The 27,983-nt window shown below is 39.5% G+C and overlaps 2 protein-coding genes across 4 annotated transcripts; one reads left to right on the top strand and one right to left on the bottom strand.

Moving 5' to 3' along the window:
* Positions 1 to 354: 354 nt before the first annotated feature.
* On the bottom strand, positions 355 to 17,617 carry LOC139539779 (casein kinase II subunit alpha'). Of its 2 annotated transcripts, XM_071343060.1 has the most exons (12): positions 16,643 to 17,617; positions 5,765 to 5,876; positions 5,401 to 5,502; positions 4,526 to 4,576; positions 4,173 to 4,232; positions 3,948 to 4,031; positions 3,465 to 3,575; positions 3,202 to 3,303; positions 2,822 to 2,922; positions 1,246 to 1,394; positions 1,057 to 1,139; positions 355 to 895 (listed from the first exon to the last, which is right to left on the bottom strand). In XM_071343060.1, the coding sequence occupies exons 1-11, from the start codon at positions 16,744 to 16,746 to the stop codon at positions 1,063 to 1,065; spliced, it is 1,053 nt and encodes a 350-aa protein (XP_071199161.1). In that variant the 5' UTR covers positions 16,747 to 17,617; the 3' UTR covers positions 355 to 895; positions 1,057 to 1,062. The 2 variants fall into 2 exon arrangements, with proteins under 2 accessions (XP_071199161.1, XP_071199162.1); XM_071343061.1 differs by lacking the exon at positions 4,526 to 4,576 and having other exon boundaries at positions 16,643 to 17,590.
* A 145-nt stretch (positions 17,618 to 17,762) lies between these two features.
* Positions 17,763 to 25,470, top strand: cfap263 (cilia and flagella associated protein 263). Of its 2 annotated transcripts, XM_071343058.1 has the most exons (8): positions 17,763 to 19,279; positions 19,417 to 19,555; positions 19,947 to 20,108; positions 22,934 to 23,089; positions 23,285 to 23,521; positions 23,781 to 23,888; positions 23,999 to 24,154; positions 24,413 to 25,470. In XM_071343058.1, exons 1-8 carry the CDS (start codon positions 19,149 to 19,151, stop codon positions 24,488 to 24,490), a joined length of 1,167 nt encoding a protein of 388 aa, XP_071199159.1. In that variant the 5' UTR covers positions 17,763 to 19,148; the 3' UTR covers positions 24,491 to 25,470. The 2 variants fall into 2 exon arrangements, with proteins under 2 accessions (XP_071199159.1, XP_071199160.1); XM_071343059.1 differs by lacking the exon at positions 23,781 to 23,888.
* The last annotated feature ends 2,513 nt before the right edge of the window (positions 25,471 to 27,983 follow it).

The following is a 27,983-nucleotide window of genomic DNA, read 5'->3' as shown; positions in this document are numbered from 1 at the left end:
ATGATTCAAACAGTTTTAGAAACTTCAGAGTGTTTTCTATCCAAATCTACTAATAATATGCATATCTTATATTCTGGGGATGAGTAGAAGGAAGTTGAAATTGGGCACGCTATTTATTCAAAAGTGAAAATGCTGCCCCCTATCCCGAAGAAGTTTTAAACAAAGGTTAAATAAAAAACAAAGGTCGGCAGTGTGCAGCTGTCCTATCGCCTCTGACCACAGAACTGTGGCAGTCATTTTCTTTTAATTTCCTGACAATTCTACATGTTGTTAAACCAGCGTTCGTCAAACACCCAGCAGGTGATCTACTGCTCATGGCAAATACATTTCACAAAAATCACACAAACACATCAATCTAAATAAAAATCATTTATTTTCATTAATATTATTATCATCATTCTACCTAGAGCAGAGAAAAGGTCCACCATGCCACTTCAGTACTACAGTGTGTGGAGGCTGAGCTCAAGTCTGCCGAGGGGCTGAATACTGAAGACAGACGGACAGACAGACCGAGGGAGGGAAGGCGGGGGGCAGGCTCACGCTCCTTTTCATTCTTCATGCTTAGTTTAACGAGGGGGGGGGGGGGGGGATAATGACAGGAAAGTATCCTTTTTTTCTAGTCTTTGAAACTTTCTGTTTACCTAATGATAAGAGGAAGGGGGGCAGGGGCAGAGGTGAGATATCAAGCTCATTGGTCTGGCTGCTTCACATGTAACTGGGGCAAACCAACCATAGACTGACACAGAGGAGGGTGTGAGTGTGTTCATGTATGTGTGTGTGTGCCCGTATGAACATCTGAGTATTACTGGTCGGCGGTGCTTTGATCCATTGTCACTGTACACTTGAAGAGGTTTCTGCCACAAAGGGGTCAAAATTTGAGGTAACAAATGTTCTTCTGAAAGACAAAAAGGGAAGAGAAATGATACTGTTGATGCTTATTTATCTTAAGAAATGTAAAAGTGATTTTATTAAAAATATTTACATTTTAAATTTCTCTCAGACCAAAATAATGTCAAAATGTACAATAAGACCAGTGTTGGTGTTTCTCTCACTCACCTGCTTTCATCGAGCTGTAGTGGATCCACTGGACACCATATTGCCATCCGCATTAGAGAGAGACTGTTCCTTCAGCACAGGATCTGTGTAGAAGAGTCATCATGTTAAAGATCATATCCTCAATGGCATAATAACCGGCAATTTACAACAGAGGTAGTCAACAGGAATCGTTCAGGTTGTATTACTCACAGAAGTAGGGGTGCTCCATGGCCTCTGTGGCCGTCAGTCTCTGCTGGTGGTCGTAGCGCAGCAGCTTATCCAGCAGGTCCAGAGCCTCGGGGCTCACTAGGTGCTGGTTGTCTGTCTGGACAAACTGCTCCCAACGTTTCCGTGTCTGCCTGAGGGGGGAGACAGAGAGCTAACTTACCCTAGGCTGTCACTTCAATACAACAGTATTATCACCTGGGAAAGAATGTTTCCTTTTCTGGATCTATAAGGCCACTGTCTGATAAAGATGGTCTAAATCTATAGGGATTCATCTAGCGTAGAATTTGTACTTGTGTGGAACTGACCCATCTCTATAGTCTACACTCAGTTAAGTTAAATACAGTGCCTTCAGAAAGTATTCACACAACTAGACTTTTTGCATATTTTGTTGTGTTATAGCCTGAACTAAAAATAACAAAAATGGAATTATGTTCTTAAGACATTTGTACAAATTAATTAAAAATGAAAACCTGAAATGTCTTGATTGAATAAATATTCCACCCCTTTGTTATGGCAAGCCTAAATAACTTCAGGAGTAAAAATCTGCTGAAAAAGTCACATAATAAGTCGCATAAACTCACTGAGGATGGATCGACAACAATGTAGTTACACAATACTAACCTAAATAACAGAGTGAAAAGGAAGCCTGTTCATAAAACAAATATTCTAAAACATGCTTCCTGTTTGCAATAAGGCAGTAAAGTAAAACTGCAAAAAACGTGGCAAAAATGTACTTTATGTCCTGAATATTAAGAATTGTGTTTGGAGAAAATCCAACACATCACTGAGTAACACTTTTCATATTTTCAAGCATGGTGGTGTCTGCATCATGTTATGGGTATGCTTATCATCAGCAAGGTCTAGGAAGTAAAAAAATATAAATAATATTAAATGGAATAGAGCTAAGCACTGGCAAACCCCTGCAGGAAAATCTGGTTCAGTCTGCTTTCCAACAGACACTGGGAGACAAATGAACAGGTAATTATAATTTTAGGTTATTACCTTTCAACAGATAATAACCTAAAACACAAGGCCAAATATACACTGGAGTTGCTTACCAAGATGACATTGAATGTTCCTGTGTGGCTTAGTTACAGTTTTGATTTTAAAAATTGTCTTGAAAATATTAGCGACTTGAAAATTACTGTATTGCAATGATCAACAACCAATTTGACAGAGCTTGAAGAATAAAACAATTTTAAAAATGTGCAAATATTGTACAATACAGGTATGCAAAGCTCTTAGAGACTAACCCAGAAAGACTCACTGCTGTAATCACTGCAAAAGGTGATTCTAACATGTATTGACTTAGGGGTGTGAATACTTATGTTAATTCGATATTTATGTTTTTAATTTTCAATAAATTTGCTAACATTTTAAAAACTTGTTTTCACTTTATCATTATGTGGTATTGTGTGTAGATGGGTGAGAATTTTATTTTATTTAGTCCATTTTGAATTCAGGCTGTAATATAACAAAATGTGGAATAAGTCAAGGGGTAGGAATACTTTCTGAAGGTACTGTACATGTCTCAATGGCACTCCCTGTTGGTACTCACTGGCCAAGAAGGTCCTTGAAGCGTGGGTCCAGTTCAATGTGGTATTTGCGCAAGTAACCAAAAAGCTCATCTGTCCCCAGGACTTTGGCAATTCGGACCAGCTGAAATCAGAACAGTGTCAATTTTACATATGTGTTTGTTTGTTTTAGGGAATATTTGTTCATGTACAATCTAATTTGGTAAGTACATGTTATCATCAGGTAGTGAATGTGTTATCTGCTCTAATAGATTGTAGCAGTCAGTGTTATCATATTATGAGAGGTCTAGATGAGACAAGTAAGTAGTTATAAAGGGTGGAATAAGATGGGTTGTAGTGAGATTAAAGGAAGTTCGGTAGTGACAACAGAAAGGGTCAGTTCATTGGTAAATGAATTGGATACCTGGTCATAATTGTCCTGACCATGGAAGAAGGGCTCTTTCTGGAAGATCATACTGGCCAGCATGCAGCCCAGACTCCACATGTCCAAACTATAGTCATACATCTGACAGGAAACCACAAAGGGCATCAGTTACGGTTATACATCAATACACAAACAGCTACCAATTACAATTAAATTGGTACACAATAACACTGGAGCACTATTCATTTACAGGATGACCTTGTGTCAGTGTGTGTGTTTGCTTGCATGTGCTGGGGATTTACCTGGTAATCCACCAGTAACTCAGGTCCCTTAAAGTAGCGAGATGCTACTCGGACATTGTATTCCTGTGCAGGATGGTAGAATTCTGCAAGGCCCCAGTCTATCAGGCGTAGCTGCAGCACAAAAACACAAACCACATAGTGTTAGAATAGAAACCACACTGAAAATGTGGCACACAAGGGATATTGCTGCTGCTACTAAAAAAGTTTTGATGTCCTGTATGTGCCCTGATGCCATCTGGTGGCAATGAGAATACTGTATTTGACAAAGACTAAAAGAGTTATAAACTGCCATTCAATATTGCCGAAGAAATAACTGAAGTCACTTCAGACAAATCTCTGACAATTTATGTAAGCTTTGTAGACTTCACAAACAGCTTGAGCAGAGCCAAAAAACTTTTGGACAAGACACATAACATCATCTGACCCCGAGATTACCAAGGTTCTACACAACTAAGGTTGAAAAAGGTTAAGAGCTCCCCCTACCTTCCTCATCTGGTGGTCAATCATCACATTGTGGGGCTTGACGTCACGGTGCATAATACCCATACTGTGACAGTAGTCCAGAGCCTAAAAACACAAAAACCCAAATCATGTCAGAGGCAGCAAAATAATGACTAGACACCACAAACTAATCCCACAGTTCGGAAGGTAAAAAGGTAGGACTGGGAGTGCATGTGAAAACACACAGGGTAAAACTGCAAGGCTCACCTTTAGTAGTTCATACATGTAAAAACGTATATCAAAATCTGTTAACTTCTGGTAGAGCTCCTGGGAAGAGAAGAAAAGTTTCAGATTTAATTTGCAGAAAGCAAGTATGTGATGCATGCATCCATGATGCAACACACACTGTTTAACTAAACACCTTCAACCAACCATACAGACACACAGAAACACATTGGGTGCAACATTCTCTGGACAATGCAATGCTAAGTCATGGCTACCAACACGGTATTTGAAACTAATAAGCTATATAAGCCTTATTGGATAACATGACCAAGTTTCCACACTCATGACACTATCCCAAACCAGTAAAACCCCATGCCTAGAGGGAATGATTCTACCTTAAAATCTGTGTTATTGATGCATTCAAAGACAAGAGCAGGCGTTCGGGACTGCAGAGAGATGAGAGAGAGAGAGAGAGAGAGAGAGAGAGATGAGACAGAACACAGGGGGGGGGGGGGGAATCAGAGAAATGTGGAAATATTCCAATCTCATTGATAAATCAAACATTAAAAATGACATCAGGCTATGAGCCATATTTACTGGAAAGAAAAGGTAGAGCACACATCATTGTGCAGTGGCTTAACACCCTTAACACCCATCACACACAGCAGAAGCACATCAACACAGATAAAGCATGAAATAATATAATTACAAGGCATCACATCCCAATTTTGTCCCAGCTGCTATTGAAATCATGTGTTTCGTAATTAAAGATAAAGCCATGTTAATATTAGCCTTATTAATTCCCATGATCAAAATTCCCATTTCTGTTATTGTAGGTGGCAGCATAGTGAACATGTGATGAAGAAATTATATCTCCCTTGCATCCATAAACATTCTCAAAATAACCCTGCCAAAATGTGAGAAAGACTGAGTCCTGTTTCGCCTGCTTCTAGATCATTAGTCAGTTCATTTAGTTAGTCTAAGACTTCATATGTGAGTAAGACGACTAGTTTGCAGAACTTTCAAACAGTCAAGTGAACTCCCCTAAAAGAATATCAAACACGTTCACAATCTGTAAAGTTAATTGTGCTGATATTATAAAGTGTAAGAATGTTAATTCAACAGCCATTATATGTATAGGAACATTCACAAAATGAATTCACAATATAAACAAACAAATCTGATCTTTGAAGGGGTAAGGAAGTGGCCAGGTAATCAGGTGACTAAGAACTAGCCCATGGCTAGAAGAAAGCAGAGCTGTAAGACATACCACAGGGTCTTTCACTGTGTCCACCAATCGGATGATGTTGGTTCCCCCTCGCAGATTCTCCAGGATCTTGATTTCCCGCTTGATTTTCTTTTTCTTGACAGGCTAATCAGGGTCATAATAACAGAGACATACAATCAGACCAGGATGTAGCCTAAACGTTTGACCATGCAGGATGTAACTTCATGCATAACAACATATAGTCTAACTGTAATGGTGACAGCATCATCCAGGTATCCACCTTACCTAGATATTTAGCTGTTTTCCTGGTTGATTCTTACTTAGACTAGGAGTTTAAAGAAAACAGACCACAAATCCACGTCTACTGGGGCATACAGACAAACAAAGCAGCCCGTGAACAACTTACCTTGAGGATCTTGACCACCACCTTCTCATTGTTGTTGATGTTGATGGCCTCAAAGACCTCACTGTACTTCCCCCTGCCGAGCTTCCGCACCAACTGGTAGTCTTCCTGGTTACTAGATGAGCGAGAATAAGGGAACAGATACAGAAAGTATTCATACTCCTTGACTTATTGCACATTTTGTTGTGTCCCCCTCACCCATGTACACACACACCCCATAATGACAAAGTGAAAACATGTTTAAAAATGTTTTTGCAAAATAGTTGAAAATGAAATACAGACACAGTGGATTCGGAAAGTATTCAACATTTTGTTACGTTACAGCCTTATTCTAAAATGTATTAAATAGTTTTTTCCCCCTCAATCTACATACAATACCACGTAAATGCTAATTTATTTAAAAAACAAAACTGAAATATCACATTTACATAAGTATTCAGAACCTTTACTTTGGCAGCGAATACAGTATTGAGTCTTCTTAAGTATGAAGCTACAAGATTGGCACACCTGTATTTGGGGAGTTTCTCTCATTCTTCTCTGCAGATCCTCTCAAGCTCTGTCAGGTTGGATGGGGAACGTAGCTGCACAGCTATTTTCAGGTCTCTCAAGATATGTTAGATCGGGTTAAAGGACCAAAGCCACTCCTGCGTTGTCTTGGCTGTGTGCTTAGGGTCGTTGTCCTGTTTGAAGGTGAACCTTCACCCCAGTCTGAGGTCTTGAGCTCTCTGGAGCATACCCTCAGCATGATGCTGCCACCACCATGCTTCACCGTTTCCTCCAGACGTGACACTTGGCATTCAGACCAAAGAATTCAATCTTGGTTTCATCAGACAGAAGAATCTTGTTTTTCATGGTATGAGAGTCGTTTATGTGTCTTTTGGCAAACTCCAAGCGGGCTGTCATGTGCCTTTTACTGAGGAGTGGCTTCCGTCTGGCCACTCTACCATAAAGGCCTGATTGATGGAGTAATGCAGAGATGGTTTCCCTTCTGGAAGGTTCTCCCATCTCCACAGAGGATCTCTGGAGCTCTGTCAGAGTGACCATCGGGTTGCTTGACCAAGGCCCTTCTCCCCCGATTGCTCAGTTTGGCCGGGGGCCAGCTCTACAAGGGTTCTTGGTGGTTCCAAACGTCTTTCATTTAAGAAGGATGGGAGCCACTGTGTTCTTGGGGACCTTCAAAGCTGCATAATTTTGTTGGTACCTTTCCCCAGAACTGTGCCTTGACACAATCCTGTCTCAGAGCTCCACAATTACTTTGACCTCATGGCTTGGTTGTTGCTCTGACATGCACTGTCAACTATGAGACCTTATATAGACTGGTGTGTGCCTTTCCAAATCATATCCAATCAATTGAATTTACCACAGGTGTACTCCAATCAAGTTGTAGAAACATCTCAAGGATGATCAATGGAAACAGGATGCACCTGGGCATCATTTCGAGTCTCATAGCAAAGGGTCTGAATACTTATGTAAATAAGGTATTTCTATTTTTTGTTTGTAATAAATTTACAAACATTTCTAAAAACCTGTTTTCGCTTTGTCATTATGGGGTATTAGTGAGTCTTGCTGGCTATGTCTCTAAGACCTTTCCACACCTTCTTTTCAAAATTATTCAAGCTCTGTCAAATTGGTTGTTGATCATTGCTAGACAAGCATTTTCAGGTCTTGCCATAGATTTTCAAGTAGATTTAACTTAGGAACCGTCATGGTATTCTTGGTAAGCAACTCCAGTGTAGATTTGGCTTTGTGTTTTAGGTTATTGTCTTGCTGAAAGGGGAATTAATCTCCCAGTGTCTGGTGGAAGGCAGACTAAACCAGGTTTTCCTCCAGGATTTTGCCTGTGCTTAGCTCCATTCCATTTACTTTTTATCCTGAAAGTCTCCCGTCTTTAACAATTACTAGCATACCCATAACATGATGCAGCCACCACTATACTTGAAAATATGGAGTGGTACTCAGTAATGTGTTGTATTGGATTTGCCCCAAACATAACACTGTTTCAGGACAAAGTTAATTGCTTTTTGTAGTATTACTTTAGTACCTTGTTCCAAACAGGATGTATGTTTTGGAATATTTGTATTCTGTACAGGTGTCCTTCTTTTCATTCTTTCAAATAGGTTAGTATTGTAGGGTAACTACAATGTTGTCGATCCATCCTCAGTTCTCTCCTATCAAAGCCATTAAACTCTGTAACTGTTTTAAACTCATGGGGAAATTCCTGGGCGGTTTCCTTCCTCTCCTGCAACTTCATTAGGAAGGACGCCTGTATCATTGTAGTGACTGGGTGTATTGATACACTACCCAAAGTGTAATTCATTAACTTCCCTATGCTCAAAGGGATATATTCAATGTCTGCTTTTTTTACCTTCTTTGTGATGCATTGGGGGGGGGGGGGGGGACTAGTCTTTGTGGTTGTATATGTGTTTGAAATTCACTGCTCGACTGAGGACCTTACGGATAAATGTATGTGTGGGGTACAGAGATGGGGTAGTCATTCAAAATATATATTTTATTGTTAGACATAAAATACTGTAAAAACACTAGTAAATCAGCTCCAAGTTATTTTAATTTTGGAAATCTGTTCCAAAGTATTCTCACGCAAATTACATTTGTGTGAGTTTGTGTCACGAACTGCAACGCTGCTAGGTTTTTCACACCTAAAAGTTCTGTGTGTATCAAGAATGGTCCATCACACAAAGGACCCCCAGCCAACTTGACAACTGTGGGAAGCATTGGAGTCAACATGGGACAGCATCCCTGTGGAACGCTTTCAACACCTTGTAGAGTCCATGCGCAATGAAATAAGGCTGTTCTGGGGGCAAAAGGTTGGGGTGCAACTCAATATTAGCAAGGTGTTCCTAATGTTTTGTAAACTCAGTATATGTGATCGTATACAAATGCAAGCCAGGGAGGAAATTATGTTTTAGTCAAATATATCTGTTTGGACTTAAGTATTGCGGTCAATTTTCAGTCTACAAATTATTTGTAATCATGTTCTGGCCCCCTGACCATCCGCTCAAGAAAATAAATTGTGTCGAGGCTGAATCTAGTTGATGATCCTTGGCCCAAAATCATTGCACACAGCACAGAAGAAGCCAAAAATACAACATAAGAACAAGTGGGCATAAACGCTCATAAAATAAATAAAAAAAGACCAAACATTTAATAAAATTGATTCTTGCGATACAGGCATTTGGAATATCACACAAAAACATACATTTTAATTAATTCGACATATCACCCAGCCCTAACTCAAAACATATCTGCAGAAAGAATGGGGTGTCAGCTAGGACATGGCACCTTGAGTTTGAACAAATCTATTTTGGTTATTGAACTACAGTAATTCAAGTGGATTTTACAACTGAGAAACGGAATTACGATAACGGAATTACATCATGGGTCCATGATCAGTACTACACAGAAATGCATAACTATTGATATGAATGTCATTCTCCTCATGTTTCACTGTATTGTACTGTCCTACTGTACTGGACTGTACTCTGTGCTCTACTCACTGTACAATACTGCAGGGGTTCCCAAACTTTCTCACTCAGGTCCCCCCTTCCAGGACTGGGGAACATCCCGCACAGGATGATATGAGGAAATGTAGTCTATTTCAGAATTACAAAATAGCATACTCAGATGTCCTGATCTGGCTATGCCAAATGGCTGTGGGCTACACTAGTTCATTCAGCAGACAAGATTTGCTTTGAATTCCATGGCATAATTTTATAGTATGAAGAATACAATTGAACAAAGCTGAATAAAAAGGATATTTCCTCCAAACGATTTGAGGGAGTCTGCGCACATTCTGTGTTCAGCGGTTAACAAAGAAATAGGTATTTCTATTAGGGATGCACAATATATCAGTGAACATATTCTAATAAAAATGCCAACATCGGTATCGGCCGATATGTGCAAAACCGATGTCAAACCTGACATGCGTACCTATATAACGTAGGTACATGATGTAATGACGCCACTTAAAATGTTGCGCTACACGTGCAACACAGAATTCCTAACATAGGAGGATCGAGCAGTCATTTGAAAGAGTAAGAACATTTCAGCGAGACAACGCAAAGGAGAAATCCATTAAAGCCAAGACAATGGAATTAATTGCCCTTGAAAATCAACCGTTCTCTGTTACACAGTAATAGCGTCACTGCTATTAGCTTCACGACATACATACTATGGGACGCCGTTTGGGTCTTTGCATGTCAAAAAAGATACAGTAGCACTGTCAAAGCTGTACAAAAAAGTCTGCAAACGAGCAAACACCGGCCACGAACGATGTGTTTACAATACCGCGTTGGTAATAAAGCATCACATGTTCAACCGCAACTTCTGGGGTATCTAGCTTTAGCTTGGTACCTAGCTAGCACCATTACAACCAGCCTGAAAACAATGACCAGTAGAAACTGCAGTCATTTTCATTATTCTTAGCAATGATTTAGAAATCCTTGTGGTTGCAGGCAGCCTAGTGGTTAGAGCGTTGGTAACCGAAAGGTTGCAAGATCAAATCCCACTGTTCCTAGGCCGTCATTGAAAATAAGAATGTATTCTTAACTGACTTGCCTAGTTAAATAAAGGTAAAATACAATTTAAAAAGTAATAACTAAGTTGCAACTTGTTGTTTGCCTATTGAAAATAAACTTCAGTTCATGAAAATAAATAGCTAGCCAGCAATTTAACCCTTTTGCCCAAAGCTAACGTTATAAGCAGCCAGCTAGCTTCATCTGCCTAGTGAAGCTCGACCGGACCGGGTTATGTGTTGTGAAGGTAGCCACAATAAGGATTAGGCACAATAAAGGAATTTGCGGTTTGCCTTCAAAATAAAATGGGTCTGACCACCATTAATCAAATAAGAACGGTTTTATAAATTAGGGTTGTTTTAGATGACGACACCTAGATTATGACGTTTTGCTATGTTTTTGGAGAAGAACATTGTTTGCATCCATGAACAAGGAGGTCTTGAGATTTTAGATTTAAATACTCTAAATAATACTTTTAAAATAAATTGGATTCTGAAGTATGTTAAGAACCAGAACAGTATTTGGAATATCTTCCCTAAGTATTTATTTGACTCTGTTGGTGGTTTAGAATTTTTGCTTCGATGTAATTTTGATATTGATAAAATCCCAGTAAAGTTGGCCAAATTCCATAAACAGGCAATTTTACCTTAGATGTTAGCGTATAAACACAATTTTTCCCCTCACAGATACTTTTTATGGAACAACAAAGATATACGATTTAAAAATAAGTCTATTTTTTTCCCCGTAACTGGTTTGAGAATAAAATTATTTTGGTTGGTCAGTTACTGAATAAGGATGGGAATCTACTCTCATATGGGGAATTTCTTGATAAATTAAAAATTCCAATAACCCCCAAAGAATATGCAATTGTTTTTGATGCGATTCCAGGGGTGGTTGTATCTCTTTTAAATTCCTCTGTGGTTGATGTAAGTAACATAATATATTTTCATGTAAATCTATTCATTGGCAATATTAACATCAATGATAAATGTAGTAATAAACAGATTCGGAATATTGTTTGTGATACTACAATTCCCTCAGCAAGATTCTTTTGGTCAAATATCTATGGTGATATACAATGGGAAATATTGTATCAGTAACAAAGTAAAGGAAGTTTCATTTAAAATGTTACATAGAATTTATCCTGTGAAACATGTTTTGGAAAGATTCAAGCTGAATATTGAATATAACTGTGATTTCTGTGGAATGGAGAAGGAGACCATTTAACATTCGTTTTTTGCCTGTATTTATAGTAGAATGTTTTTGATTGACATACAGAATTTTGTTACAACAAAAATAGGACCGGTTGTACTATTTAATGGTTTTGATATGATTTATTTTAGAAATTCTGACATAGATAAGATGTAGTATATGTAATTCAATTGCTAATAATACTAGGTAAATTTCACATTCACAAATGCAAATGGTCTAATTCAAAACCTAACTTTTTTCACTTTATAAATGAGTTTAAACAATATGGCACCACTTTAACTAAAATTAAAAACAAAAAGGCAATTAAAACTTGTATTATTAATGAATATGATTTGTTTATTTAGGATTCCTGGCAATGTAAATAGTTTGTTTGTATGCTTGTTTGCATGTGACTATTCATCTTTTGTTTGTTGATATTTGTTAATAAAAAAAATATATATATAAATTAAATAAAAATAATATAAAAAAAAAAATGGTTTGCATCCATGAGCTAGCTAGCTTTTTTTTAATGACCAGCACTGTAAGTGCGTGAGACAACTTTACAAGCATCATAGCATACGTATCGATGAATCTTGTGACGAGTGATAGTGTAATCAATGTGTAATAACTACGTGAAAAATGATGAATGCGTTAAATTATTATGTGACGTGCAGTCAAATTCAGGTCCTGATTGGTCAACAGGCTTATTTGACATGTCAAATAGTGTTATTTGACACGCAAAGACCCAAACGGCGTTCCATATAAATCCTGGTTGAGAATGAAACGACTGAACAATGAACAACGAAACAGCACAGCAAGTAAGTGAAAGAAATAGGTTGATTGTTTTACTGGTAATGGGGACATACGTAAATGCCAAAAAACTACCTTTTTGGTCAGTATGGTTTGTGTGTAACCTTTTTTAACTAGGCAAGTCAGTTAAGAACAAATTCTTATTTACAATGATGGCCTACCCCGGCCAAACCCGGACGACACTGGGCCAATTGTGCGCCGCTCTATAGGACTCCCAATCACGGCCGGATGTGATTCAGCAAGGATTCGAACCAGGGACTGTAGTGACGCCTCTTGCACTGAGATGCAGTGCCTTAGACCACTGCGTCCGTGTGTGTGTTAACTATTTAACTGTACTAGAATTCTTAAAACGCCGCTAAAATTTTAAATATCGGTATCGGGGGTTTTTTGGCAAGGAAAATATCGGATATCGGCCAAAAATGTAATATTGGTCCATCACTAATTCCTATATGATTAATTTAGAGTTAATATAACTTTAGTTGTTCCACAAACATTGGGCTATGTTTTTATTTTTGATGCGACTAATGAGGATTTGAAAAAAAATCCCTTTGAAAGGCATGAGCTCTGCTTAGTTTTTTGCACAGGCTGTACACACTATATCAGTCACTCATTCACATTTTGACAAGCACCTGATAATGCCTAGAATTTAACGGCGGCATCCCGTTTGTGTGCAGTAATGCACCCTAAAAGAATCCATGCCGTTTGCAGCCAGTGGCCGTTGTGCCCTTCTCCCTGAGTGCTGCACGCTCCAACACATGATCGGGTCTTTCTCACAGGCCACAAGTGAAAACAGACACATCGGGGACGCAACTGCGCGTGTCCTTATCCAATTCCGAGGTGCATATTGAAGATATTGGAAGAACTGTCCACATTTACTTTTCGTCAGCCAACAAGATGAGTAGGCCTAACGAACAGCAAAAGCACTAGCCTATGTCAACCTACTATTCCCCATAGTACAAAGGTCAACCTATTCTACTCTGTGCGAGAAATAAATATTCCAAACATAGTATGGGACAGTTGTGGAATGCGATGTATTCATTTGGAATCTAACCACTAGCATCAAAAAGAACTTTTACGCAATGTGGCTTACGCAACAGATCAGAACATTTAGCTTAAAATGTTGATAAACTATTAGGCTATATCTGCACATTATAAGCGCAGCAATGCGCACATGGTAGTAGGCTATAAACGCAAATGTTCCATTAGCGGGAAAAAACATAAAAAGTGACTGCAAATGTGATTATGCATGTAATGCTTTTATTATAAAGGTGCATTTTTATGGTGAAAATGATCTTCCCCAAATTTGAAACTCACGTGCCGCTCATGTATTCCAGTTAATCTGCTTTACAAGGCGTGTTGAGCCTAATGTGCTTAATTTTAAGAAGTTATTTGGCCACTTTAGATGTGATACAAAGCTTATTAAAACATAGGCCTATGGGCTAGGCTACATGGGGTGTGCGACTATTATTCGAAAAAGTAGCAAGAAAAGGCTTTGTTTCTTATGCTGGGCATCATTCACAAGTGATAAGCAATATTGTCACCCATAATCTTTATTTAATTTTGTATTTACATATACTAAATAATATATGTGTGTGAATGGAGGACGCTTTTCCCTGTGGTTCATTTTCATGCCAGCCAGGTAGGTTATACTGCTGTTGTAAATATAAGCAATGTGCTTAATGTTAGGAAAGTTAAGAAATACACAGAGTAGGCCTAGCCTGTAGAAAGCAAATCCTCCTCTTTGTAGTAGAGGCCATTACTCTGTTTTCTTGCACAATTGCATAGCCTATTGAAATGTTGCGCAACATGAGCTCTGATTAAGTATTTGATTAGATTTTCAAAAAAACATTTGCATGGATGTCAAAGTGATTAGAGTGACAATAGAGTGTTGAGTAACAGGCAGTTAGCAAGTTTGGTAGGCTACTAATGACCATCAGCAACATCAGAGCTTGGAGAAGCCTAATTACCGTGACAGAACAGTCATGTGGAATTTGACTGCTTTCATGACTCGTGACTGCCGGTGTGGTGATAATACGGTCACTGCAACAGCCCTACTCATGGGTAGGTGTCAGTAAGAGCTGGAAGAAGTGACATTAACTGGATATTTAGAGAGAGAACGGCAGAGCGAGGGAGAGGTTATCCAGACTGTTAAAACAGTCTTGGTTTGACCACCAGACAACAGAAAGACAAAGAAAACTGCTAGGAGCTGAACCTTTATTTAACTAGACAAGTCAGTTAAGAACAAATTCTTATTTTCAATGACGGCCTAGGAACAGTGGGTTAACTGCCTTGTTCAGGGGCAGAATGACAGATTTTTACCTTGTCAGCTCGGGGATTTGATCTTGCAACCTTTCGGTTAGTAGTCCAACGCTCTAACCTGCGTGACTTATTTGGCAAATCTGTCCATAATTCTGTCCTCCTGATTCCTGCTTACAAGCAAAAACAAAATCAGGAAGTACCAGTGACTCGCTCAATACGGAAGTGGTCAGAAGACGCGAATGCTACGCTACAGGACTGTTTTGCTAGCACAGACTGGAATATATTCCAGGATTCATCCAATGGCATTAAGGAGTATACCAGCTCAGTCGCCGGCTTCATCAATAAGTGCATCGACGATGTCGTCCTCACAGTGACCGTACGTACATATCCCAACCAGAAGCCATGGATCACAGGCAACATCCGCACCGAGTTAAAGGCTAGAGCTGTCGCTTTCAAGGAGCTAATCCACTAATCCAGACACTTACGAGAAATGTCTCTATGCAATTTCTCACCGAGAACGATGGGAGAGCCTATAGGGAGGAGGTCAGAGGCCTGACAGTGTGGTGCCAGGACAACAACCTGTCCCTCAACGCGAGCAAGACAAAGGAAATGATCGTGCACTACAGGAAAAGGAGGGCCGAACACACCCCCATTCACATTGACGGGGCTGTAGTGGAGCGGGTCGAGAGTTTCACGTTCCTTGGTGTCCATATGACCAACAAACTATCATGGTCCAAACACACCAAGACAGTCGTGAAGAAGGCACGACAATGCCTCTAGTCACCCAGGCCATAAACTGTTCTCTATGCAACCGCATGGCAAACGGTACCGGAGTGCCAAGTCTAGGTCCAAATGGCTCTTTAACAGCTTCTACCCCCAAGCCATAAGGCTGCTGAACAATTAATCAAGGGCATACCCCCCCACCCACTTTACCCCTACCTACATGTACAAATTACCTCAACTAACCTGTACCCCCACACATTGACTCGGTACCGGTATGCCATTATTGTTATTTTATTGTGGTATTTTTATTTTATTTTTTTTACCTTCGTTTATTTTGTATTAAAAAAAATTATTTTGTAACTTAACTCCATTTTCTTAAAACTGCACTGTTGGTTAAGGGCTTGAAAGCGTTTCACGGTAAGGTCTACACCTGTTGTATTCAGCACGTGACAAATAAAATTTGATTTTAACTTTCATTATCCTCCCTCCTTATGAGGGAGAGAAATTTGAAAATATCTTACAGATATGTGGGTTTTTGGTACGGAATTTCAAGGCACAAGGCAATATTTCATAAACTTACAGAAGGTAAACAATTTCTCTAAAACTAAAGTGTTGATATTAGTTGGCAGGGGTCTTTATGTCAACATTGTGTTTTGATGTATTTCTGATACCCTTTAAGACTTTTTCTGGTAGATGAATTCTAAGACCCCTTTTCCATCTGTTTATCCAGAAAAATGTATCTATCTATGCCTTTAATTTCCCCAAAACATATTTAGCTTTCATTTGACACCCAATTTGATATGCTCCTACGAAGTTCACATGTTGCTTATGTGGAAATATCGAAAAGTAGAAAATAGGAAGTAGCTATAGTAGTAAAATTCACAAGCGTCATTCGGTACTGCCTTGTCAGCGTCAACTAGGCCTGCTCGATCTCGCAGATTGATGACTTTCCCATCCCAATCAAGAGTGACATAACCATGCACGTTCCCGACAAAACTTTAGGTCTCCAAAAATACATATTATTCTCCAGAATAGGTCGTTTTCAAAATACGCCTTATTGATACTAATTTATTATTATGATATATAATATATCAATATTGCATCCGCCCACAAAGATCCAAAAGCAATCGAACAATATTATGGCCATTGGAACATAATCCAGTAAGTAGTAAAATATTATGTGTCGGTGTTGTAGTAGCTGGACATCGCTGAGTATTTAGACATACAATAAAACAAAAGACAAATAGAATACACGTATCGACATCAACAGTGTTATCATACGGTTGATAAAGCATTTGCCAATAAAATACTAAATAGTGCATTATGATGTTTTAATATCTTGGTCTTGAATATCTAAACATCTCACCTCCAGCTAGGCACGTGGGCTTCATAGTCCCAATATTCCCTGCTCTTCAAAGTGTTGACATCGGCGTACACCCGAGATTTACTGCCGGCCGCAGGGCCGGGCATTGCGAGCACCGGAGCACCGTCTGTGTGGAGGATTCGATTACCACAGAGCTCTTTTGCTGGCAACACAGACCACGGTCTTCGTGTCGGAGCCCGAGGTCTCGCGCTGTCCGAGTAGGAGGGGTCCTATTATCTGATATCTTCCCCACGAGAGATGACCACAGTGTGCTGCGAGCAGTTACCACTGAGCAGCGATCGTTGCACAGATTGCCAGAAGCAGCTAAACCGAATTGGATACCAAGGTTGATGGGGAGGAAAGGGGCCGTCAGATATAGCTAGTGTTAACTAAGACGGCTGGGAGGAGAATTAAAATTAAGTGTTGAGGTAGAAAGGAAAAATCACGAACTGGTACTATTTACGTAAAATAAGTTTAAACATTGTATTAAAACGGACCAAAACAGTGACTGAGATGCCAGGCTTTGGGGAGTTTATGAATGAAATTATTGCGGGTTAAAACCCCGAGGGCCTTAAATACCGAATCCGATGCAGGGATCCTACAAGAATAGTCTTGCGATGGCCCTCCCAAGTCAACAATCTTCCAGCGGTGTGGATGGATGTGATGAGGAGGAATTGAATGGGCAAGTTGGGGTTTACAGCTCACCCCTAGCTACTGGGTATTGCCTAGTAGCTACAGCCGGTTAGAGAGGGGGTGGAGTAGAAATCGATGTTGTTAGCTAGTATGCTAACGCAGAGAGAATTGCACCACCATTGAGCGCCGGTGCAGTGCACCCTCGCCGGGGCGCGTAGCATATGAAAGCGGAGGGAACACCGCTTCAAAATCCCTTGAAAAGCCTGTTGGAGGTCGGGTTTTGAGGCTTTCTTTTAGAAACGCCCCGGTCCTTATTCCGAACCGCAGGGAACCGGATTGCGATATAAAGCGCACCCGGAAACGAACATCATCTAGATACGCTTGTGGAATGGCCATATCAAAGACAGTACAGTATGAAGATAAGCTAAAACTGCTTCTGCAATTTAAATCCCCGATCACGTTTGTAGGCGATGTCATGGCGACGTTGGCTAGCAAAGCTCATGCGTAGAGACACGTTATACGGTCTAATGGTCGTCTCGCGCCATGTGCACACAGTCGTATCAAAGACACTCTTTGATATAAAGACAAATATGAAACCGTTTCAGTTAGTCACTTTCACGAGGTTGGAGTAGTAACATGTTCATCTACTTTAGACATTGGCTCGAATCTAGGTTGTGTCTTTAGAATTCGATATAAAAAACAACAACTAAGGAAGACATTTTCACTTCTCTCATTGACTTTTCACTTCTCTCATTGATTCTCATCCCAGACCCTGGCCTGTTTGTGCTGTTTCGCAAACGTTCCCGGAAGTCTCGCGATGTTGCACTTCTAGGTTTAGAAACTCTGTGGCCACATGGCTCCAGCTTCAGCTAAGGCTGCAGCGCCTTCTAGTGTGTAGGATATACAAATGCATTGTAAACAATTGTTCCATCACTAACCATGTTCACAACCAGTTTTTATGAGATTAAAATCATACCATTTTTTTTTTTAATCACCACAGCTGTGGTGGAAACAGATAGTTTCTGTAAAATTGTATAAATGGCAACAGATAATTTGTTCATTTGACATGGTGGGATCTATTTGTGTCGGTAAAATTAATTATCTGATGGAAACGCTTTTATGCGCAAATATTAATATAATAACCATCATATCAAAGTACATTTGGAGTCACGCGATTGGTGTGTGGTCCTCCCACTATGACCATGCAGTTATTAGTCTACAGATTGAATACAATTATGATTAACTTCACGGGGTGGTGAAAGTGCACGGTTATCTTGATGCTCCTTTCCTAAAAATATCGAGGTTTATTCTTGTGACGTGATGATTGTTGCTTGACTGCCGTTTGACAAACTCATATATTATCGCTGTTATCCATAATAATCTTATCATGCAGACTAGCCTACCCGCAATGTATCTGCAAACTGTTGGCTTGAGCCATCTGCCGAAACCAGAGTAGGCAGTATACTATTTAAAGCAACAGTTTTTGTGACAAAACTATCCGTAGAGTTGAACATATGATGGAAAGACATTGAACTTTAGATTTTTCCTGGGTACATTAAAACTTTTGCGAAAACGTCATTTTATGTGCACTACCTCATCATGCACTGACTTTAATCTGCAACAAATCTGTTTGATGGAAACACCACTGGTGGGAAAATACGCCTATTTTCTTTATGCAGATTTGAGAATATTTGCATGAAAATCGATCGCGGATTGGATGGAAACCTAGCTACTATATATATAATATTTATATAATTGGTTTCCATCCAATTGGCACAGATTTTTATGCGAATTTTCTCAAATCCGCAACAATTTCCTTTTATAAATTATCAGATTTTACGTGTGCTAGTCACGTAATTTAGAACTCTATCCGTCCATGGCTGGTCTGCGCAGACGCAGCAACCGCCTCCCCACCAGTTTGTTTACCTTAGCAACCATGGCAGAGACGGTTCAAGATGTTTCTGAGGCAGATAAGCAACATCTCGTTGAACTCGTCAAAGAACTCAGGTATAAAAATATTTTTCAGTTTCAACACTTTTAACTCTTGTCTTAACTCACAGATTTGCTACATAGAGTAGCAATTTGTGGCCGCAAAAAAACAAAAGGCCTAGCACAGCCTTGTCCCTCACTGCCTCTTTTTCCAGACGCTCCAATGCGGTGCTACGGGCAGAAACTGATATGTATGAGCGGTATATAAGCCGCTTGGACCCCAGGGACTTGGTTCCTCAGCCGTTATCAGATTCACTGGGAGCAGCTGCAGCATCACAGTTGGAGATTGGAGGGGTATGAGAAAGCATCTTGCACAACTTCCACAAACTTAATGTGTTGAATGAAATTGATTTCCCTACCCTATATGTTCTTTGACCTCTTGTGATTGACTCATGCACTATAGTCTCGTCGTCCACTATAACCTCGTAGGTATAAGCCTTCTACTGTGCAAGTTTGACAACACATATCCATCCTCGTGTTGGCCGGTTATTACTTCCAAGTATGAGTCCTGTTAACTTTCTCAATTTCAGGATAGCAGAGCTGGGGATGTATAGCCCTAAGCCTTCTCTGTATTATTATATGGTTGGCTAAGGCTTGGGTGGGAAACACAAAGTGTGTGTGTTATTACCATCGAAAATAAGGGGTTTTACTGCATGTTTGAATGCTTGTATTTCTGTGGCTTTAGGGCCGTGGGAGAAAGATGAAAAAACGGACAACAGCTCTGGAGCAGTTACAACGTCTGACATTGGAGCAAAAGTGTGACGTGGCACAGAGAGAGTTAGATGAAACCAAGGAGGACCTGGAGAAACTGAAGGAGAGCTCAGAGAGAGTGCTCCACAACTATAAGGTAAACACAATATACAAACAGAGAGAGAACGGATAGAGAAAGACTATTCTGGATCTGTGTAACCTGCAGAGGAATCTGTGATTTGGTTTAGTTGTGGTCTATTTAAGATGCACTGAAACCCATTCAGATTTCTGGCATTATTACAGTACCAGTCAAAAGTTTAGACACACCTACTCATTCCAGGATTTGTCTTTATTTTTACTATTTTCTACATTGTAGAATAACAGTGAAGACATCAAACTATAAAATAACACATATGGAATCATGTAGTAACCCATTTTTTTTAAACAAATCAAAATATATTTAATATTTGAGATTCTTCAAAGTAGCCACCTTTTGCCTTGATGACAGCTTTGCACACTCTTGGCATTCTCTCAACCAGCTTTGTGAGGTAGTCACCTGGAATGCATTTCAATTAACAGGTGTGCCTTGTTAATTTGTGGAATTTCTTTCCTTCTTTATGCATTTGAGCCAATCAGTTGTGTAGTGACAAGGTAGGGGTATACAGAAGATAGCCTTATTTGGTAAAATACCTAGTCTATATTATGGCAAGAACAGCTCAAATAAGCAAAGAGAAACGACAGTCCATCATTACTTTAAGACATGAAGGTCAGTCAATCCGGAAAATTTCAAGAACTTTGAAAGTTTTGTTGTGGAAATTCTTACACAGGGACACTCAAAGTCAATCTTAAAAAAATCATATCATCATATTAGTTACATTGGCATCTTTGAATTAGACCTTTTCCAAGTACGAAACCCATTTTTCCCAGTATTCCTGACCTCTCTCCTGTTGAGTTCTTAAAGCAAAGGTCATACGCTCCATGTGGTATATTTCTTCTACAATGTCTATCCATTGTGTCACTGTGGGAGGGTCTTTTTGTAGCCATTTCCTAGTGATAGCCTTTTTACTGGCTGCCAGTAGGACCTTCAAGAGGTACTTTTCTCTATTGTGTAAGTTATCAGGTATTTCACCCAAGTACAAAGAAATTAATGTTTGTTCTATGTCAAATCCCATTATTTTTCCAATGTTAAATCCTATTTCTCCCCAGTAAGTTTCGATTGCGGGGCAGGACCAAAAGATATGAGAGTGGTCCGCCCTCAATAGACCGCATTCTCTCCAACAAGGGTGTGGTGAGCCAGTCTGTTTTGATTTCAGTTTAGGTGTTATGAAGAAACATATAACATTCTTCCAACAGAATTCTCTCCATGATCTTGAGTTGGTGGAGCTTTGTTGAGTCTCTAATATGTTCAACCATGTTTCATCAGTTATTTCAATGTTAAGTTCCTCCTCCCATTTCTTTTTAATATCGTTTGTAGAATGTTTCTTTGAGGATTGAATTCCCAAGTAGAGATTTGAAATCGTTTTTTTGTTACTCCCCAAGTTGTATGCGTTAGTGAATATTTGGATTAATTTTGGAGGTGCTCGAGGGTCAGTCACTTTTATCTCCCTTAAGAAATAGTGTCGGACTTGTAGGTACTCAAAGTCAATCTTAAATGAATCATTGTTTATTATCAGAGCGCTGGAGAGGTTCCAACAAACCCGATGCGCCATAGTGAATGTCTGTTAGGAGCTCTGCTGCGGTCCCAGCAGTTGTCTTATATACAGCTATATACAGACAAGTTATATTTGCATGATTTATTTATTTGCATAATTAATTCATCATTACCGTTTTTCATGCATGTGACCAACCAATACTGGTTCATAACATGTGACAGACCAATACTTCACGAGGCTTCTTCTCTCTAAGCTGAGACCTTGAAACTGAGATATCTTTCATTCTCAAAACAAGGTCTGGGCGTACTGGAAAATTGCAGATACTGATAAATGAGGATTCGTTCAATCACTCACTTGCATGAACACAGAAATTGGTTATAAGAAAAGCACATGTATAACATTTCCATCACAGTTTCTTCAAGTGCAGTCTCAAAAACCATCAAGACTCAGAGTTACCTCTGCTGCAGAAGTTCCTTTGAGTTACCAGCCTCAGAAATTGCAGCAAAGAGACTTGCTTGGGCCAAGAAACACGAGCAATGGACATTAGACCGGTGGAAATCTGTACTTTGGTCTGATGAGTCCAAATTTGAGAATTTTGGTTTCAACCGGCGTGTCTTTGTGAAACGCAGAGTAGGTGAACGCATGATCTCTGCATGTGTGGTTCCCACCGTGAAGCATGGAGGAGGTGGTGTGATGGTGCTTTGCTGGTGACTGTCAGTGATTTATTTAGAATTCAAGGCACACTTAACCAGCATGGCTACCACAGCATTCTGCCGCGATACACCATCCCATCTGGTTTGCGCTTAGTGTGACTATAATTTATTTTTCAACAGAACAATGACCCAACACACCTCCAGGATGTGTAAGGGCTATTTGACCAAGAAGGAAAGTGATGGAGTGCTGCATAAGATGACCTGGCATCCACAATCACCCGACCTCAACCGAATTGAGATGGTTTGGGATGAGTTGGACCGCAGAGTGAAAAGCTGCCAACAAATGCTCAGCATATGTGGGAACTCCTTCAAGACTGTTGGAAAAGCACTCCCAGTGAAGCTGGTTGAGAGAATGCCAAGAGTGTGCAAAAGGTGGCTACTTTGAAGAATCTTCAACATAAATTATATTTTGGTTTGTTTAACACTTTTTTGGTTACTACATGATTCCATTTTTTTTTATATAGTTTTGATGTCTTCACTATTATTCTACAATGTTGAAAATAGTAAAAATAAAGAAAAACCCTTGAATGAGTAGGTGTGTCCAAACCTTTGACTGGTACTGTATATTGTATCAAAAGCTTGATAACCAATAATTTCTGGGCCCTTCCCCATATTAGGCAACTCTGGAGGAAGCAGATATTCGACTTGTGGAGGTCAAGAAAGCAAGTTATGAGTTTGACCGTGATGTCGCTAAGGTGTTGAGGGAGAAGAGAGGTGTCATGATGGGAGCAGAGAAGGTCATTCGATATTTTGAGGACAGGATGAGAGCAAAGGTAAGCAAGCTGCATGTCAGGCAGGGTGGTCAGGTCAGAGTTCTTAAATCACATTTGGTTCCTCACTTGAATTACAAATCTTGGAAGTAATGCAAGCTTCAATATCAGCATTCACTGTTACCGACTGCTGCCCTGTTTCTCTGACCTCATCACCTGTTCATCTCATCCTGCTGCTACCTTTACTTCATCCTACAGGACACACTGGTTGAGAAGTTGCGGTTGAAGAATGCAGCTCTCCATGTGCAGAAGAGGAAGTTGCAGTTACAGCTACGACAGAAAGAGGAAATGGGTGAAGCCCTGCACGAGGTGGATTTCCAGCAGCTGAAGATCGAGAACAGCCAGTATCTCGAACGCATTGATGAAAGAAACCAGGACCTTCTGCGCCTAAAACTCCTGGCAGGAAACACCCTACAGGTTCTCAACTCCTACAAGGTTTGATTCCTATTCAAACACTGTTGTATGTACATCTCTTTTCTTGTGCAGGGGTGTGATCAGGTTCAGGAGAGCGGAATTATATATTCCTGGTTGGGGAATCTGAACTTGAGAGGTAGATCCCTTGAGATAAACTGATAAAACTCAAGGCTTATTTTCATCACCCAGGTCCAACTAAGGTACTTGACCTTTGTTGTGTTAGTACGTACGTGGGGGTTTGGGACTTTGATAAGGAAATGTGTTGTTTTTCCCATTGTAGAAGAAGCTGCAGAGCATGACATGTGAGTCAAAGCTGCTTAGTAGTGACATCACCTCCCGTAAGGAGATGCTGGTGAAGATCGAGGAGGAGACACTGCAGGCAGAAGAGGTCAATTTAACATTCACCTGTTTAGTTGTAGCCAACTATTCAGCTATGTTTGCAACACTGCTGGTGGGTAGGCTAATAAATATCCCCCTCTCTGTGTCCTTCTTGGGCAGGAGCGAGCCAAGGCTGAGACTCTTAACAGGAAGCTGCGAGGCCAGCTGGCAGATTTCCGTGTTCCCCACGTGCTGCAATACATCACAGCTAAGGCCTCCCATAGCCAGCTCGAGCAGAGTGTCCGAGCCTGGGAGCGAAAAGTTGAGATTTCTGAGGTGAGAGTCAAAGTTGTAGGTTAGTTATAACTTTACTTACGAAGGGTACCTACAGAAGGTAAGTACATATTTCATAACACATTGATAATAATATTTTCATGTCGGCTTTTGTTCTGCTTATGAATTTGTAAATGTTATGAAGTCCTTACCTACATAGGTACCCTTTTTAAGTAATGTTATCAAGTTGGGTAAGGGACATGCAGTTCTGAAATTATCATTATAGAACCAAAGTTCCTGATTTCCATGCCATCCATACAGATGGCTCTGAAGACACATACCAAGACCTGGAACAAGCTGAAGGAAGCTGCAGGAGTAGGACCAGTCACAGCCCGGTGAACCCGCACATGCTTCCTAATAAATCTATTCTCTGCAAATATTCAATCATCCAAAGCAGTCAAAAAACTGTCAAAAATCCATCAGTCTCTTTTGTAAACTAGCGGAGATATGCCCTTATAAAGTAACTCATGTGTTTTAGCTGTTTTTAACTTGCAGAATATGGAACATTTGTAGAATGGTTGAACAATCATGCCTTAAGTCACAATTGAACTTATCGCTTGTAATAGGGTGGTTAAGCTGATAAATCGTTCATTTTTTGATAAAAACACAAAATATGTACCCTGAAAAGATTTCAATATGGAGCCACCCCAGATTTGACCTCTGGGGGGTGTGGCAGCCATTCTTTTAAATGGCCCCCAACTAACAACATTTTACAATTCAGAAGGACTGCTTTGAGGTAAAGGCACCAACTTTGTCATAGACCCTAGAATTATGGTCCCTGAAAAGATCTAGATATGGAGCCACCACAGATTTGGCCCCTGGGGGCTGTGGCGGCCATCTTACAAAATGGTTGCCGATGGTAACACTATGGTAGCCTTAGATACCCTTAAACGATTTAGATATGGCGCCACTGCAGATTTGGCCCTGGCAGCTATCTTACTAAATGTCCCCAGACTGTATCACTATTTTGCAAACAAATAATCTACAAAATGTCATGGCCTATACTTATTTGACTTAAAAGTAATGGCCTATACTTCTTGGCCTGGATCTCCTGAAACACAAAAGGTTTAACAGTTACACACAGTATAATACAGGGATCAACTAGATTAAGCTGCAAACAATTTTTTATTGAGCGTATGGTCAAGGGGCTGGAACATAATTACAAATAATTTGCAAATTGACCGCAAGAAGACCAAACATATATAACTAAAACATAATTTCAAATCTTGCTTACATTTGTATATGATCACATACATCTCTCTATTATGTGTGGGAATACTATGGAACAGATTTCAAAAATTAAAATCACTTAGAGCTAATTTGCTGGTGTTTTTACAGTCTTTTATGTCCAACAATAAAAATACAACATTCTTTTTTTTTGCTCAGAAAACTTGGGAGGGGCCAAAAAAAAGTTGTACCTGGGAAATATCCCAGCCATTAAGTTGGAATAGTTCACAATTGTTATGGACAATTTTCTCAGTCAGACAAGAGCTTTAGCTGGCACACATAATCTTTTACTTTTAAAACTCTGTTTCATTAACAAAAGTATGACACTAGTTTTTCTACTTGCAGTTTAATATAATTTTCTGCTATTTCATCAAAGTAAAGGCTATGCAACAGTTTAGTATACCATGGACTTTTGGTGGTGATTGATGATCTGAGAGACCTCCAAAACCATCATTAGGGGTTCACAGCAAAGTTGTGAAACCTATTGTTATTCTTAGATTTTAAAACATTACTTGACTTGGTCACATAAGTCATACATAGAATGGTAACTTTTTTTCTAATTTGGCACACAGAAACTAGAGGCAATAAGTAACTTGGTCAAAATGAATGGCACCAATTGGCCTAAACTTTGGATGTAGGCATCTTTCCTCATGCTGAACAAATGTGGCTCAAGAACCCATCAGGATAGATTTTCCTCCATCTTGGAAATGTTAGAAATCTTCTTCTCATGAACTATGTCCAAATAACACCAAATTCGTAGGCCCATGGTACATCTCTTTACTTAATTTGAGAAAAGCTAAGGGATTGGTTAATAAGATATGGCTGAGTTATTGATAAATCCAGAAATCAGATTTTACGTGTTCTTTTCAATCCTTTGTACATCCACTTCACAATGGCCTATTAACGTGAAACTTTATTTTAGGGTCATCAGAGACATTACCATGATGAACCATGTTACGTTTGGCATTGATATCTTAAAAAATAAGGAAACTATCCTGAACAAAAATATAAAAACGCAACATGTAACAATTTCAACTATTTTACTGAGTTACAGTTCATATAAGAAAATCAGTCAATTGAAATAAATTCATTAGGCCCTAATCTATGGACTTCACATGACCGGGCAGGGGGATTGGGTGGGCCTTGGAGGGTATAGGCACACCTAATGGGGAGCCAGGCCCTGCCAATCAGAATTAGTTTTTCCCCACAAAAGGGCTTTATTACAGATAGAAATGCTCCTCAGTTTCATCAGCTGTCCAGGTGGCTGGTCTCAGACAATCCCACAGGTGAAGAAACCAGATGTGAAGGTCCTTGGCTGGCGTGGTTACAAGTGGTCTGCGGTTGTGAGGACGGTTGGACTTACTGTCAACTTCTCTAAAACAATGTTGGAGGTAGTTTATGGTAGAGAATTTAACATTCAATGCTCTGGCAACAGCTCTGGTGGACATTCCTGCAGTCAGCATGTAAATTGCATGCTCCCTCAAAACCTGAGACATCTGTGGCATTGTGCTGTGTGACAAAACTGCACATTTTAGTGTCCTCTGCACAAGGTGCACCGGTGTAATGATCATGCTATTTAATCATCTTCTTGATATGCCACACCTGTCAGGTGGATGGATTATCTTGGCAAAGGCCAAATGCTCACTAACTAAACAAATTTGTGCACAAAAATAAGCTTTTTGTGCGTATGGAAAAATTCAGGGATCTTTTATTTAATCTCATGAAACATGGGACCAACACTTTACATGTTGCGTTTATATTTTTGTTCAGTATATTAACAATTCAGTTTTATTTTTTTACAATGTAACACTATTGCTTAAAATAATCTTGTCATGGAATAAGTCTGATTCACTCTAAATTTGGTCTCATCACAATGTTTCCTGAAGAGTTTGAAAAAATAATGTTGATGCATTCAAAGATGGCCAAACTATACAAGTAGATGCATATTAGCACATTTTTTATTTAGACTCATGATTGCACATAAAGGAAGATAGTTCCTACATGATAGTGCTTGCTTTGTTATCCAACTGGTCTTGTGTCCTTTGTTATCCTGTGAACCCCAATAATTTCTGCTTGCAGCTATATTTTAAGATAATTACAGTGCATTCGGAAATTATTCAGACCCCTTGACTTTTTCCACATTTTGTTACGTTACAGCCTTATTCTAAAATGTATAAAATTATTTTTTCCCCCTCATCAATCTACACACAATACCCCATAATGACAAAGTGAAAACAGGTTTTTAGAAATGTTTGCTAATTTATATAAAAAATATTTAAAAAACAGTAATACCTTATATTTACATAAGTATTCAGACCCTTTCCTATGAGACTTGAAATTGAGCTCAGGCGCATCCTGTTTCCATTGATCATCCTTAAGATGTTTCTACAACTTGATTGGACTCCACCTTTAGTAAATTCAATTGATTGGACATGATTTGAAAAGGCACACAGAAATAGAAAGCATCAACTGAATGTTAAATGTCAGGTATTTTAATTGTATTGTCTACTTGTTGAATGTTTGTGAAGTCTTGATTTGTGGTTGTTTGTAATGTCTTGTTAATTGGTGTTGGACCCCAGGAAGATTAGCCAGCGTCACAGCGTTA

This window comes from Salvelinus alpinus, chromosome 15, assembly GCF_045679555.1.
Source record: "Salvelinus alpinus chromosome 15, SLU_Salpinus.1, whole genome shotgun sequence".
Classification (NCBI taxonomy): Eukaryota; Metazoa; Chordata; class Actinopteri; order Salmoniformes; family Salmonidae; genus Salvelinus; species Salvelinus alpinus.
This window is presented reverse-complemented; position numbering and strand designations above follow the sequence as displayed.